Source organism: Polychytrium aggregatum, assembly GCF_025602895.1.
Source record: "Polychytrium aggregatum strain JEL109 chromosome Unknown BJ171scaffold_68, whole genome shotgun sequence".
NCBI classification, from domain to species: Eukaryota; Fungi; Chytridiomycota; class Chytridiomycetes; order Polychytriales; genus Polychytrium; species Polychytrium aggregatum.
Window position 1 is genome coordinate 29,462 of NW_026516270.1, and position 18,340 is coordinate 47,801.

The following is an 18,340-nucleotide window of genomic DNA, read 5'->3' on the forward strand; positions in this document are numbered from 1 at the left end:
CTGGTCGTCAAGTTTATTCACCTCAACAGCAGCCAAAGAAGCATCGATGACAGCCAAGCGGGAGGAGGTCTTATTGGGGCAGCGAAGGGCAATGTGCCCTTCCTGCTTGCAATAAAAGCAGCGGTTGGCAGCACGGAGGGCGGCCTTGTCCTCGGCGGTCAGCCTGCGAGCGGAGGCCTGGCTGAGGTCCATGGGCTGTGGAACGTTGAAGGCTTGAGCGGGGCGAGGAGGAGGAGCAGGAGCGAAGGGACGAGGAGCCGGGCGGAAAGGGAGAGGAGCCGGACGAGCAGGAGCAGGAGCAGGAGCGGAGCGGTGGTTGGGACGGCGGGAACGTTGGTCCTCCTGGCGGTTGTCGATGGCGATCGCCGCTTGCATGAGATCTTCGAGGTTGTCGAAGGAGCGGCGGGAGAGTTCGTCTTGAACCGAGGGCTTGAGTCCACTCTCGAAGTGGAACATGAGAGGGTCTTGGGACCAAGTGACGAGGTGGACGGCTTGGCGGCGGTACTCGGCGGCATAGGCGGCGGCGGAGGTGACTTGGTAAAGCCTGACCATCTCGCGAGCAGCGGCGATGGTGGGCTGGACCTGGCCAAAGGCAGCACGGAGCCACTCGGAGAAACCGGCAAAGTCACGGATGGCAGGGGGAGAGCACTCGGGGTCTCTCTCCAACTGATCGATGTACGGCTGCATGTAGTCTGCAGCAGTACCATCGAGATAGGATAAGGCGTAGAACACCTTATCCCTTTCAGTCTGGAAGAGGGGAGGGTTGGACACGAAGGCCAGTCTGCAATGCGAAAGGAAGGCATTGCAGCGGCTCGGGTCCTTACCAGAGAAGCGGTCGGGAGGACCTATCTGCCTGGTGGCAGAGTTGCGGCCAGCAGAGTGGTCCTCGGGGTCTTGGGCAGGATCATCGACGTCGTCAGGAACGCCGAGGTAGGGGCGACCTGCGCGACGGATCGGGGCGGGAGCGGGAGCAGGAGGAGGTAGCTGGGCCTGGTAGCTGCGGAGGGCCTCCTGGACACTGGCGGCGACAACTTGGCGGACATCCTCTTCACGGCGAGCCAGGACCTGGTCCATACGATCGGTGATGCGGTTGAGCGCATCATCCTGATCGTGGAGGAACTTGGAAAAGTCCTGGAGAGAACGGGCGTTCTCGGCGGACTGGATAATGACCGCACGGATGGCCTGGAGCTCGGGCTCGGAAAGGCCCGAAGGGGAAGCCATTGGTAAAAGATATAGCGAAGAGGACGGGGCAAAGGCAGGGCAAGTGTAACGTCCACTACTGGGACGTTGGGGCAAGACGGGGAGGGAGGGGGTACAAGACAAGACAGGACGGGGCAGAACAGGGCGGTGCTAGGCTACTCTAGCGGACGGGTGAGCTCGGGGAGCACTTACGTTTATTCACGATAAAACCGAACTCCAGACAAACGGGGGGAACGGGGGCAACCCGCAGGTATACCCTGCGGTGGCCTGCCTGCGGTGCGTGAAAACGCAAAGCGCAGCACAGGTCACGACCCACTGCGCCGCGCAGTACGCGCAGTACGCGCAGCACAGCGTCGGAGATACCATCTCCTACACTCCCACACTTAAGAAGGCTTCCTGCGAGGAGCCCTGCGTGTGCTCTTTATTTGGGGCTCCTCGAGGTGTTTACCGTATTTACTCAGCTCCTCGGGTGCATGGGACAAGTCCTCCAGTGTTTGCCATGTGTTGCCCGAGTGTGGGTAACCAACCCACTTGACATAAAACCGAAGTGACCCATCAGCCACTTTCTTGTGCCTCACGATCCTTTCGACTTCATATTCTTGAGTATAGTATTGTCCGAGGTCGTCTTCCAGTGGTGCGTCGTCCGGGACACCTTCGTCGGCGTCGGGGAACTGTGCTGGACTGCGGGTCGTGTGGCGACGCAGCTTGGACACATGGAAGACAGGATGGAGCTTGCTTCCAGGTGGCAAGTCCAACAGGTAGTTGAGGGGACTGGGTCGGGCCGCTATCTTGAACGGTCCTCGGTACTTGGGCAACAACTTCTTTGACTGGGCTTCGGGGACCTTGATGTTGTCGGCGTCCAGGTAGACAAGGTCTCCAACTTCAAAGGAGACATCCTGGTGTCGGCGGTCGTAGTACTTCGCCATCACTTGTTGCGCATCCGTGAGCGCGTCGGCGATCATCTTGTGTCGGACTTGATGATCTTTGACAAAGGCACTTGGTTTGGGAGGCAATCCAGCCGTGGACTCGGTCAGTGTCAAGGAGGTGGGAACATCAGGCTGGAATCCGTAGAGCGCCTCAAAGGGGCTCAAGCCAGTTGTGCTCGACTTGGCGGTGTTGTATGCAAACTCTGCATGACTCAGCTGTATGTCCCAGTCGTCTTGGCTGGTCGAGGCGTATGTCCTCAGGTATTGCTCGAGGGTGCGGATCGTCCGCTCGGACTGTCCATCCGTTTGTTGGTGGTGCGAGGTTGACATGTTCAGCTTGGTGCCGAGATGGTCGAACAGACTTGTCCAAAACAAGGAGGTGAATCGGGGGTCTCGATCACTGACGATGGACTTTGGGAGGCCGTGGTGCTTGAACACATGCTTGAAGAACAGCAGTGCAAGGTCAGGCGCGGAGCATGTCGTCTGGCACGGCACAAAGTGTGCCATCTTGCTGAACCTGTCGACAAAGACAGCGATTGCATCGTGGTCCAACTTGGTCGTCGGTAGATGCGTGATGAGATCCATGGACATGCTGGTCCAGGGGCGGTCGGGAACAGGCAGGGGTTGCAGCAATCCTTGCTCTCGGGTCGTGCGTGACTTGACCATCTTGCAGGTATGGCAGGACTCGATGTACTTCTCGACGGTGCGCTTCATTCCAGGCCAGTATGCGACTTTGGCCAGTCGGTCGTATGTCTTCTCGACTCCAAAGTGTCCAGCGAGGGGCGAGTCGTGGACCTCTTGGAGCAACTTGGTCTTCAACGACGGAATGTCCGGCACACAGACACGGCTGTCCTTCTTCAGGAGGAGCAGGCCATCACGCACTGTGTACTCGGATGATTCGTCGTCCTTGGGGAGCTTAGACACCTTTCGGAACAGTTCTCCGAACTGTTTGTCGTTGGCGATGTTGTCTCGGACAACATCCAGCATCGTGTTGTCGACACTGACAGTCGACTCGTACAGTGACGCCAATTGGTAGTCGGGGCGTCGGGACAGTGCGTCAGGCACCACATTGAGTTTGCCTTTCTGGTATACAACCTCGTAGTTGTACTCGGCGAGGAACTCCATCCATCGCGCTTGGCGTCGGCTCAGGTTCTTCTTGGTGTCGAGGTAACGCAGTGACTGGTGGTCCGTCACAATCTTGAAGGGCTTGGCGGTACCGTGGAGGTACACTCGGAACTTCTGCAGCGCGTAGATGATCGCAAGCTGCTCCTTCTCGTGCACGGGATAGTTGATCTCGTGTTGGGACAGTTTGCGCGACTCGAAGGCAACGGGCCTTCCCTCCTGCATCAAAACAGCTCCCACCGCAAAGTCGGAGGCGTCGGTGTGCACGGAGACATCCGTGTTCGGGTCGAACACAGCGAGGACAGGAGCGTTCGTCAAGGCGTGCTTGAGGGTCTCGAACGCTTGGCGTTGTGGGTGGTCCCACACGAAGGGGCACTCTTTGCGGAGTAGGTCTGTGAGTGGACCGGCAGTGCGCGCCAGATCGGGGATGAATCGGCGGTAGTAGTTGACGAGACCGAGAAACGACTGCACGTCAGAGACGCATGCGAGCGGCGGCCACTCGACCACAGACTTGACCTTGGCGGGGTCGACTTCGATTCCTCTTCCTGAGACAACGTGTCCCAGGAACGGGACTTGATTCTTGAAGAACTCACACTTGGACAGTTTGGCATACAACTTGTGCTCGCGTAGCTTGGCCAGCACGCGGGCGACATGACCTTCATGGGTCGCTTCATCCTTGCTGTACACAAGGATATCATCCAGGTACACGATGACAGAGTTGTCGAGCTCTTGGCGGAACACATCGTTCATCAGCTGCATGAACGTGGCAGGTGCGTTCGTCAATCCGAACGGCAGCACTAGGAACTCGTACAGTCCGTAGCGAGTCCTGAAGGCGGTCTTGTGGACATCATCCTCGTGGATGCGGATCTGATGGTAGCCTGAGCGGAGGTCTATCTTGCTAAAGACCTTTGCTCCACTCAGACGATCCATCAACTCGTCGATCCTGGGCAACGGGTAGGTGTTCTTGATGGTCTGTTTGTTTAGTGCGCGATAGTCGACGCACATCCTGAGATCACCTTCTTTCTTCTTGACAAAGAGCACTGGTGCACCATACGGTGACTGGCTCGGGCGGATGAACCCATGGGCGAGGAGGTCATCCAACTGGCGCTTGAGTTCGTCCATCTCCGTCAGCGACAGTTGGTACGTCGGTCTTGACGGAGGCGACGAGCCTGGTTCGATGTCGATGCGATGATCGACGGTGCGTTGGGGTGGCAGGCATTGTGGCAACTGGTCGGGGAATACGTCCTTGTACTCGTCGAGCAGCTTGGTCACCACAGGCGGGGGACCGGGACCGGCTTGGTCGGTGTCGTCGACCTCACGCACGACACAGAGGAACGACGTGTCCTTCTTGATCAGCCTCTTGAATTGCATGGCTGAGAGGAGAGGTGGCATGTTGGGTGAGGCCATGCCCTGCAGGACAATGTCAGGGCCAACACGGACAGTGCGGCCTTTCCAGTCGACGACTGGAGTCGGCTCGGCACGAGCAAGCCAGCTCATGCCGAGGATGGCATCGAACTTGGTGTCGATCACTTGGAACAACAGGACAGGATGGTACTTGGGATGGAGGGCCACTCGCAGGACCACTTGGTGTGTGCACTGCTGCACACGATCGTCTGCAAGCGCCACACTCATCGGCGACTTCTTCTTGGTTGCATGTATGTTGAGCTCCTGGAGCAAGCGTCTGCTGACAAAGTTGCAGCTTGCTCCAGAGTCCACCATCATTCGGACGGTGTGACCTTGGACGGTGGCAGGGAGGTACAGCAGGGACTCTTCATGGTCCTCCTGCACAGCCTCCTGCACCATGACTTGACTTGGGGGAACGGGCGACACTTGGTCTTGGTTGGCTTCATCACGGCCACTCGGACATTTTGGATAGGGTTCGGCCATTGCGGGGGCCTGCGGCGTCAGCACGCCATTGCACACGACGTCCACGGCTTGCGGACACATGTCGGAAGCATCCGACACACACGACTTGACAGGGGTGAGGGCACAGGCGGTCCTGTCCCTCAAGGGTTCTTGATTTTCTTTTTTGTTTTGGTTTTCAATTTTGGTTTTCTCTTCACGTTCGTGGAGAGGCAGGCGGCTTGCGCCACCATGCACCTCTCGCACGACGCACAACACTTGGTTTGTTTCTCCTTCGGGGGAGGGGGCGAGGTGAACTTCCTCTGGAGACGCGTGGACTGCATTGAGCAATCCACGGCGTTGGTCTCCTACTAGGGCTCCAGAGCCACCTAGTAGGGTCGGCCGTTTCCCGACTTCATGGGGCACTCCTTGGCCTGGTGTCCCGGTCGGTGACAGAAGAAGCAGGAACCATGGCGGAGGTCCTCCTGCTTCTGTCTGTCCTTGGGGGAGACAGTGGCAGCTTGCTGGAACCGGGAGCGGGGAGGGCCACGAGCCTCCATGGCGTTGACGTCAACGTCCATGGGCTCAGGCATGGGTCTTGCGGGCGGGGCCGGGCGAGGCGGACGGGCTGGGACGTGATGAGACCGATGGCCGCCTGCCAGCTGCGGGTAGAACTGGCGGCCATGGTACTGGACGTTGTCGAGGTTCTCGGCAACGTCCATCATCACGTCCAGGGACTTGCGGGCATCAGGGTTGCTGGCGATGTACTCTCTGATCTTGGGCTTGAGGCCCTTCTGGAAGAGGTACATCGCATCAGCAGAGCCCAGCTCCTCAATCTGGGAGGAGAGGTCTTCAAACTCCTCGATGTAGCGGGTCACAGAACCACGCTGCACGAGAGAGTATAGCTTGTCACGGGCAATGAGTTCAGCATTGGGGCTGCCGAAGCGGCGACGGAGGCGGTCCTTGAAGTCGTCAAACACACCTTCGCTCTGCTCGTCGAACCCTTGGCGGCGGTACCAACGGTACGCCTGGTCCTTTAAGCAGAGCTTGGCGGCGACGATGTGGTGGGTGGGGGCGACTTGGGCAGCATCGAGGTAGTCCTCGAGTTGCTGCAGCCAGTCCTCCACCGAGGAGGAGCGGCTCTTCCCAGTAAACACTGGGGCACGGAAGGTCTTGAGGAAGGCTTCCGGAAGTGGGCGGGGGTTGCTCATGGCAGGGGCAGGCTCCAGGGACAGAGAGGAGAGTCGGTCGGCAAGAGAGGCGGGATCCAGCTTGAGGATCTAGAAAGAGGACAAACAGGACGAAAACAAGACGAGGATTTCCGATGCTACCATGTAACGTCCACTACTGGGACGTTGGGGCAAGACGGGGAGGGAGGGGGTACAAGACAAGACAGGACGGGGCAGAACAGGGCGGTGCTAGGCTACTCTAGCGGACGGGTGAGCTCGGGGAGCACTTACGTTTATTCACGATAAAACCGAACTCCAGACAAACGGGGGGAACGGGGGCAACCCGCAGGTATACCCTGCGGTGGCCTGCCTGCGGTGCGTGAAAACGCAAAGCGCAGCACAGGTCACGACCCACTGCGCCGCGCAGTACGCGCAGTACGCGCAGCACAGCGTCGGAGATACCATCTCCTACACAAGTGGGGGGTTGTTGAAGGTCTTGCCAAGTGTCAAGACTGGACAACGGGGCAAGCAGGGAAGTGCGCAAGAGTCCTAATGCAAGACTCGAACGTAGGGAGAGGAGCGGGGACTGGACTGGGACACAGAGTGTCAAGTGTGAAGCCAAAGTTTTATTCTAGATCCAAGGCTTAGGATACTAAAAATACAAAGTGGCAAGACGAAGGCAAAAGACAGAGGCTGGTCGGAGGGCTATTTATGCGAGCGCCAAGGATCGACGCTGCAGAGCGAGGGGGCAGGAGCGAAGCAGCGGCGGGGAGGGCGAAGCAGCGAGCGAAGCAGGTGGCGGCCGTGACTCGGGATCCGTGAGTCAGCGGGCGTCAGTGGCGGCGGCATGGCGGCGCCAAGGCGTCAGGCGGCGTCGAGGCGGCGTCGTGGGCGTAACCCATGACCAACAGCAAGGAAGCGGGAACGGAACACCGACAGCGCGCGTGCTGGCGGTAAGACAACGAGGCAGCACAGCGCGGGAAACAAACAAACAGAAGGAAGGGAAAGCACTAAGGCAGGCAAACAGAAAGGAAAGGGCAAAGGCAAAGGAAGGAAGTGGGCAAAGGCAGAGGGTGTTCATGACATCCGCACCACAAACTTCACTTTCCGCACCATCCCCATCCATTTTGGTCGCTCCCCGGTCCCTCGAGGACCTTTCTTGCACTCCGAGGTCCCTTCTCGCTTCCTCTCGCTCCCTCTCGCTCCTCCCTGCTCCTCCCGGTTTCCCACACCCCGTCCCATCCGTTCCCGGAGTTTATCCGGTGTTTACCCGTAGTTTAGCCGCCCTTCCGTTCACCCGGCGCCAAGCCGGAACCGTTCCGATCCCTCCGTCCTCCTGCGCACCAGTAGTTTCCTTGCACGTCTTTTGTTTATGCTCGTGGCTGACCGCGTGCTTTTGCCTCGCCCTCTGAGTGGCTCCCAACGGCGCCACCGGGTAACACATGCCGCTGGGCTGTGGCAAGCCTCTCTCGCTTGCACCTCGCCTGTCCTCGCACCCCCCTTCTCGGTCCTCGGTGCTACACCGCCCCCGTCGCCCGCCGGAGACCGCTTCCGCCCACCTCGTCCCCCGGAGGTGCCCCCGGTCTATAAATAGGCCTGCGTCCGCCAGTATGTATCACACTCCAGTCAGAACAATAAACAGTCTTCCTTAACAACCTCTTCTACCAAGCACCTGGTCAGGTGTTCTCCCTTGCACACACACACTCCCCATCGCTCCCTCACAGGGAGGCGAAGAGCCAGAAGTGGACGAAGTGTCCAAGGAAGAAGCAGAGACATCCGCGAGGATGTGTCCATCAGCAAGGCAAGAGGGATCGGAGAACGAAAGGGAGAGGGACTTCCAATTAACAACTGGATTGTGCAAGCGCATTGTTAGGGATAGCTCCTGCTTATTCTCCACTTTGACTGCACACTTGGCTGTTCTTTTGCCTTTCTGTTTGTTTGTGTGTAGCTTTGCAGTTCCCCTCCGATTTTCCGCCTTTTGCCTGTCTTTTCCGCTCCTTCCGCACTTCCGTTTCCCCGCGCTGCTCCGCTTCCTTTGTCTTCTTCGCACGCGCCGGTTTGTTTGTGCACGCGCTTCGCTACGATTGGTTGCAATTCGGCTGCCGGTCATGTGTCCCCCCACCGCTGACTCATGACCTGCCTGACCGCCCCGATCTCTTGTTCATCTCGCATGCATTTGCCCCAACCTTATACTTGACCAATCCGCTTCTTGGAAGTTGAGTCACATTGCTTCACCTTTGCACGTTTCTCCTGCCAGGTGCTTCGCTTTTGCTTGCGCCTCCCTCGCTTTGGTTCTCTGCCTGTCTCGGTGGTCCTTCTCGGCCCTCGCTCGTGCATCGCCCCCTTCGCCCTGCTCGATCGCCCACTTTTCCCTCCCTTGGCCGCCCTTCGCTGCCAAGTCCGGACTTGTCTATAAATAGCCTGACCCCCGCGATGTGTAGTCGAACCTCAGCGTTCAAAATAGGACTAAATAAAGTGCCTTCTACTTTATTCTCTGAGTGTTCCTCACGTCTCATTTCGAGACAAGTCTTATCTTGAACGGATCTTTGCTTCCCTCGCTCCCTTTCCGAGTCCACTTCGGACTTTACCCTTGCCTTCCCTGAGCTCACTTCGAGCTCATTTCTTCTTTTGCCGTTGAGTCCCCTTCGGACTCTAACAGCCGGACAGCCAGGTATAAAAGGCGGTTCCACGCTTGTCCTTTTGGGAGGGATTGGTAAAAATACGGGACCCGCTGATACCACAACAATTGTGCACGTGTGGAGGGGTGAGTCCGTCGGTGACCGTCTCCCTCATCGTCACACCTCCTGGGTGAACTGCATGCTTTGGAAGGCATTGTCCGGACCAAACACAGTCGATCGTAGCAGGGGCTGCTTCCCACCAGGCGTCATATTCATCTTCTCGGCTCGAAGGGCGTCAATTGCCCATGCTCGATGATTGGCGGAGTTGTCGAATTGGAACAGAGCAACACAATCGGGATGAAGGGACTCAAATACTGGAATCGCCCGCTGCACTTGCTCGAGCATGTCATCGCTCTTCCAGGAAGTTTGATAATCTGGATCAATGATCGTAGTGGCGTCGGACGACTCATTCTTGAGGACCCCGTGACATTCACATAAAAACGCACTGACCATGACAGTTCGGCCTGCCCCTTTGGGTTTTGGCTGGCCATAGTCGCACTCTTCGAACCATCCCCAACCAATATCGTCATTTGCGTAAAAAATACTTTCATCGTGCGAAACCAGAACAATTCTTTTCTCATCTTGGTTTCTGGGCTCTATCCCGATCTCCATGCTTGATCCTTCAAAGAACTTCATTCGCTCTTCGTAGACTTTCATCTGAGCAAGATACTGGGTGCGATCCTTGACAACATCCTCTCGCTCATGCCCATCTACGTATTGACCCTTTTGATAGCGCCTGAATTTGAAGCCAAAGAGACGCAACGCTCGTCGTGTTGTAGATATGGTAATGGATTTTGGAGTCTGGCGACGAGATGACTCGTTATCGGACCGAAGCTTGGGAATCAAGTGGTCGTCGATAAATTTCTTGAAGGATCGTGGTGTTCGATTTGGATTTCGGCGAAGAAAACGGACACACTCTTCCATGACATCTTCGTCACGCAGAATCGAGAGTGTCTTTCGATGCTTGCCAGTGTTTGTCAAGGGAAGGCTCCCATGAAGGAGGAAGTGCCTTGCCCATTTTCGGATCAAGACACTGAAGTGTCTCAAGCTGCGTTTCATAAGCACGGTTTTGGCAAGTTGTTGGCAAAACTTTGAGTCGCTCAAGGATTCACCATTCAACTTTTTCTGGAGATAGAGGAGAACAGCCTCGTAACGGCGGGCATTGAACCTTGTCAGGGTTTCTCTTTGGACTCTGTCAGTGCGTGACTCACGAAGAATTCCTCAGAGCCTCAATACAGCTCGCTCCATGCTGTTTCTTGCGAAAAGATCAACATCAGATACATGGCCAGCCGGGATATCGACAGCGTGTTGGGCAGCGGAGCTCGCAGTCGAGTTGGTCTTGGGGATGACTGGGAAGTAGCTCTTGATTCCAGGTGAGGCATGCGACGCCATTGCCTCGCGACTCTCAGCACGCTTGCGTCGCTTGTTGCGCTCGGAATCACCGATGTAAGCTCGCTTCTTGATTTTTGGAGGAGTAAGGCTCATCGAGGAGGGGAGAACTGGGTCGAATGGGACCTGAGCGACGGGTGCTACTGTCTGAGGAGGTTCGCAAAGGGCTTGTGGGTGAGAAGCACATGGGAATGGCTGTTGGGATATAGCCAGATGCTGACCCTCGGGCAGCGAGTGAGTCGCCTGGGTGCTCAATACGCCGGCCACATCGGTCGAGTCGGGGTGGAGAGAATCTGGGTCGTCAGCAACCCTATCGTCTGGGCCGGGGTTGGCAGTTGTCCCAGGGCAGTCCGGGCTGCTGGCAACACGTGCGAGGCGAGCAAGATTCGCAAGCTCAGCCCTCCTCTGGGTTGCCTTGGCCGTTTTGAGTTGATATAACTCAAACAAAAATGAATTTAACCCAACCAAACTCCGTGAGCAAATAGCGAGACCAATTTCCGACAGATTCACGGAGTTTGAGGTTCGCATGAGAAAAATTGAAGAAATTATTGGAGATGGGCCAAGGGCACAAATTGTCAATGTTACACTTTACTCAGGGGAAATGGGACACCTGCCCACAACCCATTCGTCAGCGTTGTATGCGATGGAATGCGTCTAACTATGTCATAAGAAATGTAATAGATTACTTTGGCAGCCTCCGAGTGAAGACCACCGGTCGCTCTCCGGTCTCCACAGTCGACCTGCACACTGGTCTCGGATTGCCAGCGGTGCATGGTGCTCTTGGACAGACTGAAGATGGTGGCGACCTTGCGCAAGCTGCGGAACAGCGAGTAGCATCGCAGTGCAGCAATGCGGAAATCGAGGGTGCTGTGTTTGGCCATGATCGCAATGAGTGGGTGGGTGTATTCAGGTCCCAGAAAACCCCACTATGATGGCTCAAAACGGGGTGTCCCATTTCGTTTTGGAAACGCTGTAAGGTGTCGCGCACCATAGGCCTTGGCTCAAGAAGCTTCGGGTGCATATCGACTTCCGCCTTGGCAAGAAGACTCGCCACCATCGATTCACAGGCCACAAGAGGCGCCAAGTGGCGGTTGACAGGATGTGCAAGGCCGTCCTGAAGCACTCCCCGATACGGACCGATGTGGTGATCGCCTTTGGCAATGCGTCATGGCGACAGGGCAAGGGCTATGCATCCAGCCCTCGGAGGCAGCGCTTTGCTCGGTACTTTGAGCAATTCAAACCCCACCGTCGCCACCCACGTCGCCCTTCATATGACTAAGCTTGACGGAACCTCATCACATAGTACATGTTCACGGAAGCGGCTGTGGTTTCCTTTTTTCTGGATAGAGTGGACACCTGGTATCTGATGGTCTCGGCTTTATTGATTACTCTCGATGGACATTTGATCCATATTTCCTTGGCGCTGTCAACACGACGCGGCGGCTTGGCTGTTCATATCGACTCACGAAATCCGTTGTCTTCAATTACGAGCCGTATTGTTACTATCGTCTGGGGATATTAAGGCCCGCTTGCAGTTTCAATAGCAAGCTCCGATTGGAGTAGCTCGAGCTGAAGTTGCTGCTGCTGGAGTTTAGATATCGACTGATGCTTTGAGGCTCTTGAAGCGGTTTCCATCGCCTCACCAACTACAGGATTCTGAGCAAGCATTTGGCGGATAGCTTCCCCACCGTGCGCTACCCCGCCATTAAGCGAGTTCGTTAGGTTGGTTAGGCCATTGGGTATTTGCGGGCTCCTCATTCGCCGACTGGCGGGATTTTCATCAACCGTGTTCAAGATCGATGTCGAAACAAGGACTTGTCGGGCAGGGGCTTTGATGCTCTGGCGTCGCACGGGAGGGGATGAACTGATACCGAGCGCTGAAAAATCGGCACCGGGCGGTGAGCCGATCAAGCCAGAGAAATAATCACCGCCCCCCTTTGTCGAAGGCCGTCGGGATATCGGTCTTGCCGAACGAGAGCCTTGTCGCGCTAAATTGATGCCCTCGAAGGAAGTTGAAGACGAGACGGTCGGAGAGGAAGGTGCCTGTATCGCAATCGGAACTGCCGCCGATGGCCGTGGGGTCCCTTGAGCCCGCATTGAGCTGGCACGACCAAGCACTGGCGATAAATATGAGGCTTCGGGCTGTGTCGTGCCGTTTGTCTGTCGATCCCAGCTCGTGTTTGAAGGTGCCAGGGGATCACCGCTCGAAGGGCGAAGTCGATCGCCGCTTGAGGAACTGCTCGGGCGGGCAGTTGGTGTTGTTGATGCCGAGTAGCCAGAATCCCGTGCACTACCATTGCGGAAGCGCTCGAGCAGCTGCTCCAACTGCTCCTTCCACTGGCGGTACTGCTCCTGGGAGCGAAGCTTGAGAACAAACATTTCGCTGTCCCGCTCGTCTCTCCAAAACACTTTGATCCTGCTTGCATCACTCCGAGAAACATCCTGGACCACTTGGATACAGCTGATGTACACGAGGCCGACCAAAACCAAGGCCGCTTCCTCGCGCTGACCGACTCGAATTTTGCGCCCAGGGTTATCACGGAATCCCAGAAGGGCATTGTGGAAGAGATACAGACTGGCTGTTTCATCGACTCCCTCGATAAAGATTCGATTATGGAGCAGAAGCTCGCCCAAGTCGCTGAGTTGCAATCCCTGAAAGCGATAATCAAATTTGAATGCGCTCTCATGAGAAGGGTGCTTTTTAGAGGTGCTCGGATGACAAGAAAGGATGCGCTGTCAAAACATGGCAAGAAAGGGCGCGCTGTCAAGACAATCGTGCCTACCTTCCAGTCGTCGACGAGCTCAACCAACTCTGTCTTGATGTGCTGAAGCTCTTGTTGACGCTTGATCTCGTTCACTTCCTCGGCAACCTTTGTGACGGATTCATAGCCCTCATTCAACTCAGAGAGATACAAATAGGAGCTGCTCTCGGAGAGCTTGTACAGCTCCTTGAGCAGGAGCGGATAGCGGCATATGCGCTGGATAGGCTTGATCAAGTAGGACTGGATATCTTGAAGGGACGTAAATGTTTCGTGGGGCAGCTTGGAGAGCGCTGGTATTTCCTCCATGAGGGTATTTGAGGCAAAGTCAAAGTTTGAGCAGTAGGTGCCATAGAATTGAGAAAAGTGTCCCGCATTTTGGATGAACACAAGACCGATACGATGCTCGTCACCGAGCGCGATCGTTGTCTCCATCCACATTAGGATGCGCCGCTGGAAATCCAAGAGATCAATCAGGTTGCCAAAGAGGATGTGAGCCGTGTCTTTGGAGATGACGTTCTTTGACAATAGGCTCTCGCGGTAGCCGACCAGGGTCTCGAGCTGCGCGATATAGACCCGCTCGGTCTGCAGAATCTCGTAGATGATTTTAGAGCGGTTGTCAGATAAATCGGCATCCAAGGATTGAAACGGCAGCGGACAGGGTGGAGGCAGCAAGCCTCGATTCTTGAGCATAGACAATAGGATATCGACTGTCCGGAGAATCTGAATCGGATGGAATGAATGTAAGGTATCAACACTGATGCGACCGGTGTGCAATGGCGGCGAGTTCACATGGCGAGCAAGCAATAGGCATGGAGTTGCCCGGATCAGGAGAGTCGAAGCTTGCGGTTGGGGGAGCGGACGGGGAGCAGAATAACAGCTTGCAAAGGCTGCTGATCAGAGGATTTGCTGGCAGCAAACCACGGCTGCCCAGATCAGCGGCTGGCAATCTACCCAACTATGATGACGAACCTTAACAAGAACATTGGTGTCGTCCTTGAATATATCCGAGACGGCGAAGAGATCACCATCGCTCAAGCCAAGGGTGATGCATGCGACCAGAAAAGCGTAGACCATTTTCTTGCATGCATTCTGGCTTCCGAGCTCGGCGAGGGGAGGAACGACTATCTTGGGCTGGACTTCGGGAAAATAGTTGGCGAGGATGCACAGCGGACTGCCGAAGCGCAGGAACGGCCAGAGGATGTGGATGGGATTGACAATGTTCAAGGTGCCGTCCCCAAAGGTCTGTGCCAGGCCCGCAGGGAACAGGAGTGGCTGTAAAGGGGCAAAGGCGTAGAGTTGCTCGATGGTGGCAACAGATTGTTTGTAGAGCGAAGTGGTTTGAGGCAGGCCCAGGGGGCCAGGCTGGACAGACATGGCAGCGACAACAGCGAAGGCGCTCTACGTTGGTAGAAGAGTCGGGTCAAAGTGGCAAAGACGGTGAGCGAGGGAGGGTTGGAAGTCAAGACGAAGGGCGAGGGGAAGCGGGAGGCGAGACCCAACGTGCCGAGCAAGCAGCAGGAGAAGGGCCAGATGGGGAGGCCAGGTGTCGGTTGAGGGGGGCGGAGAGGACGGGCAAAAACGCAAAGAGAGCAAATTTGGGAGGGACACTGTGGAACGGCCAGCAGTGTCTGGTGGTGGGCGGGGGATGAGCGGCGAAAGGAGCCACCTTCAAGGATGAGACTCGAGAAGCACATTTGCTGCCGTAAGCGGGTGGTGTGGAGGAGCCGGCGAGGAGGGGTGGTGGTGGCCGATGGATAGGTGGACGACGCACAGGGGGTCTGGTGGGGGAACGACGCACACCATGAGGGGGGGGGACGGACAACGTATCCCGACTGCTGCAGTGAGGGTGTGGATGTGGATGTGGATGTGGATGTGGATGTGGATGTGGATGTGGATGTGGATGTGGATGTGGATGTGGATGTGGATGTGGATGTGGATGTGGATGTGGATGTGGATGGGATGTGGATGTGGATGTGGATGTGGATGTGGATGTGGATGGTGTGTCGGGGGTCTCCCGATTCGTGATCTCCAATCGGACACTCAAAATGCAATCCTCCATCCGAGCTGCAAGCCGACTCGCTGCTCGGGTCCTTTCTCCAACACCCACGACCCGCGCGCCCGTTGGTGGTCGATGGGCCCAACGGAAACCGCAGCGCCGGATCTGCTGTCGATCGGTCTGCTCGCACATTGCCCAGGATGGAATGCCAGCCGCCCAAGCGCGATCATGTCGGAGAGCGGGCGGCTGGAAGCACGGTGCCATCGTGACCGCCAGCCGTGGCCCGCACAAGCATGGAAAGACCACGAAGGCAACGCCACAAGGGCAGCGAAAGGAAAGCTTCAGGAGAGTGGCCAGGAAACGAGAGGGCGATGCTGTGTGGGGCTGGAGGAAAAGACCATGTTCGACCGTGCGGCATGCCTGGGTGCTGCTGAATCCTGGATGCTGAATCCTGGATGCTGAATCCTGCGTGCTGGATGCTGGATGCTGGATGCAGCCAGGCATTGCAAACAGCCGGTCGCAGCATCACTTTCCATATCCGGTACGGAGGTCGCACAGGGCATCGCGCGGCCCACAGGGTCTGCTGCATCTCCGTTCATTTGATCGACGCGCGGCGCGGCTGTCCCTGTGCGCCAAGCGCGCGTGCCCTGTGGGACAAGGCTGCAGAAAACGCGAGGACGCGCTGGACCTCAAACAGCGCGGGCAGCCCGAAGCAGCGCTTGACAACACACCACACAGCGGAGCGCAATACAACATGCAGCGCGCACAGCACAATACTCCACACCACACAGCACTCGACAATACAACACAGCACGCGCCTCGCTGCGTGGCCCCAAACAGCGCCTTGTTGCCTTGGCCCCCAACCCACCCAGCCCTTCTTCCCACACACAAGCCTCCTCCCCTTGCCCTTTCAGTCCCCAGCCTCCTGCTGCCTCATTACCCCGCACCGGCAGCCAACGGCCACTCTCCTGCTTTCTCTCCCGCGGCTCCCATCCTTCCGGGCTCACTTGCCTCCCCATTCCGACGGGCCTGGTGTATTCTCGCCCCCTCGCGGTCTTTACTCCCGTCTCCCAAGTCGCTGCGTCCTGCCCAAGATGTGCTTCGTCTTGGACTCCAACTCCATCTGTGGCCCCGACTTCAACGGGTACCAGTTCTACAGCACCGATCAGTACGCCAACAGCGCCGACTTCAACACCTACGTCTCGGCCCTCGTTGTCAGCGTCCAGAACGTCACCACCAGCTTCGTCGGCACGAGAGCGTGTCTGCCTGCCGTCTCCCAGTCCATCTCGAACCAGCTGAGATACCAGCTCTCGTCCTTCTGTGGCCGAGTTGCCTATCTTTCTTACAACGGCTCGAACGCCTGTCCCCAGACGAAATCCCCCCCGCCATTCCTCTGTCCGGACCAGTGCAAGTTTGCCTACACCACTCTGACCACCGTCTACAACGATGTCAGTGTCTGCCCAGCCACCACCAGCAGCTCGGCGATGCAGTCCCGCAACCAGAGCATCAACAACGTCATCGAGTACTGCAACAACGCCCTCACCCTCCAGACATCCAACCCTTCCGTGCAGTGCTATGCCGGCGCCCCTCTCGAGGTCAGCAACAGCGATTGTGGCTTCAGAGATCAATCCAGCCGAATTGCTGGCTGCCAGCTCATCCCCAACGATCCCTGCTGTATGGCCCTCAACGGCAACAACAACACAAACAACGGCAACACTTCCGGAGGCAGCCCCATCGGCATCATCGTCGGCTCCATCCTCGGCGTCCTTGCCCTTGTCGGCATCGTGGTGGCCGTCTGGATCGTCCGCCGCCGGCGTCTGCAAAAGGCCTACAACTACCAGACCGACTACACTCAGCATCAGACCTATGCCTCCACTGGCAACTCGAACAACAACATTCCAATGTACGCCCAGCGCCGAGATGTCCCGCCTCCCCAAGCACAGCCTCATATGGAGCAGCAACCTCCCGCCCAAGCCAACAAGGCCGTCAACCATCTGAGCTATGCCCCCAATGAAAACCAATTCGTCTCCACCCCTCCTGAGCGCCAGAAGGCATACCCAGTGCCCAGCGCCATGGCTGCCAAGACCCCCAGCCAGCAAGCTCCGCCTGCCACCCAGCAGCATTCCCAGAGTGCACCCCTCAAGTCGGCTCTCTCTTCTCGTTCCCAGCAACCAGACAGCCTCTCTGTACTCACATCCGTGGGCGCTGCTGCTGTTGCCCAGGCTCCTCCGGCCTCTAAAGCTGCACCCGGGGCTGCCGCTGCCTCCATCGAGCTCTCTCAAGCGATTCCTGGGGCCACTGCTGCCCAGAATGTCATGCGAGTCGTGCACCCCTATGCTCCCACTCTCGCCGACGAGCTCGAGCTCGAAGTCGGCCATGATGTGATTGTGATTCGATCCTTTGATGATGGCTGGGCTCTCGGACTGGTGCCCACCACTGGCAAGCAGGGCGCTTTCCCCCTCGTCTGCGTGGCCCGGCCTGAAGATGTGGTCGCCTTTGAGCTCGCCAACGGTGGCCAGCGGTTCTCGACCGCCACCTCGAGCGACATCCAGTTCAACAAGCGTATGTCGTCTCAGATCATCTCGGCCGAGGACATTGAGGCAGTCGCCAAGATGGTTGTCCAGCAGCGCTCGACGATGATCAATGCCAACGGCGAAGGTAAAGCCCAGAGCCCATTCGCAACGCCGTTTGATGAGTAGACCCTCAGGCTTTAACTTGTGCCACTCGGCCTGTGCAGCGATGGGGTGCAGCAAACACCCGTCTGCCTGTTCGGTGGTGTCGGAAGGCTGACACCCACGACATACGGGACTCTGAGTCTAACCCGGCCTTTTGTCGTCGGCCCCGCGCGCAAAACTTGGATGGCCGTAACTGAGTCGCCGACCTTCTTTCTTCTTCCATCCTCGTCCCGTAACGTGTCCCTATCTGTGGTCTGACATCTGTTGTCAATATTCACTCATTCCCCCCCCCAACTACTCTGGTCGTGTCCTCTATCCCTGTATGCTTGTATGTCTGTCTTTGGCTTGTCACCGTTTTAGTGCGGCTCCAATAAACAACGGGGGCACCCCGGTTTTTTGAGCATTGACCGATTTTGTTTCGTTGCCCAGAGCCGGTGCATCCTTACCACAACCATTTGGCCAACCCCAGGATGCGATCCACGCTCCTGGAACAGTGTGTCCCGAGATGAACCAGCCGATGCAGTCGCGGCCCTGCACGCCCCTCCCCGCAGCCAGATCGTATCACCAGGGATGCTCGGTGC

General features: G+C 57.1%; 2 protein-coding genes across 2 annotated transcripts; one reads left to right on the forward strand and one right to left on the reverse strand.

Annotated features, from left to right (window-relative positions):
- Positions 1 to 11,655: 11,655 nt before the first annotated feature.
- BJ171DRAFT_272412 (uncharacterized protein) lies at positions 11,656 to 14,609 on the reverse strand. The gene is made up of 3 exons (XM_053106811.1): positions 14,058 to 14,609; positions 13,110 to 13,808; positions 11,656 to 12,978 (listed from the first exon to the last, which is right to left on the reverse strand). Exons 1-3 carry the CDS (start codon positions 14,460 to 14,462, stop codon positions 11,845 to 11,847), a joined length of 2,238 nt encoding a protein of 745 aa, XP_052962233.1. The 5' UTR covers positions 14,463 to 14,609; the 3' UTR covers positions 11,656 to 11,844.
- A 1,460-nt stretch (positions 14,610 to 16,069) lies between these two features.
- Positions 16,070 to 18,166, forward strand: BJ171DRAFT_464828 (uncharacterized protein). The gene is made up of 3 exons (XM_053108547.1): positions 16,070 to 16,987; positions 17,216 to 17,742; positions 18,120 to 18,166. Exons 1-3 carry the CDS (start codon positions 16,179 to 16,181, stop codon positions 18,131 to 18,133), a joined length of 1,350 nt encoding a protein of 449 aa, XP_052962234.1. The 5' UTR covers positions 16,070 to 16,178; the 3' UTR covers positions 18,134 to 18,166.
- Positions 18,167 to 18,340: the final 174 nt, after the last annotated feature.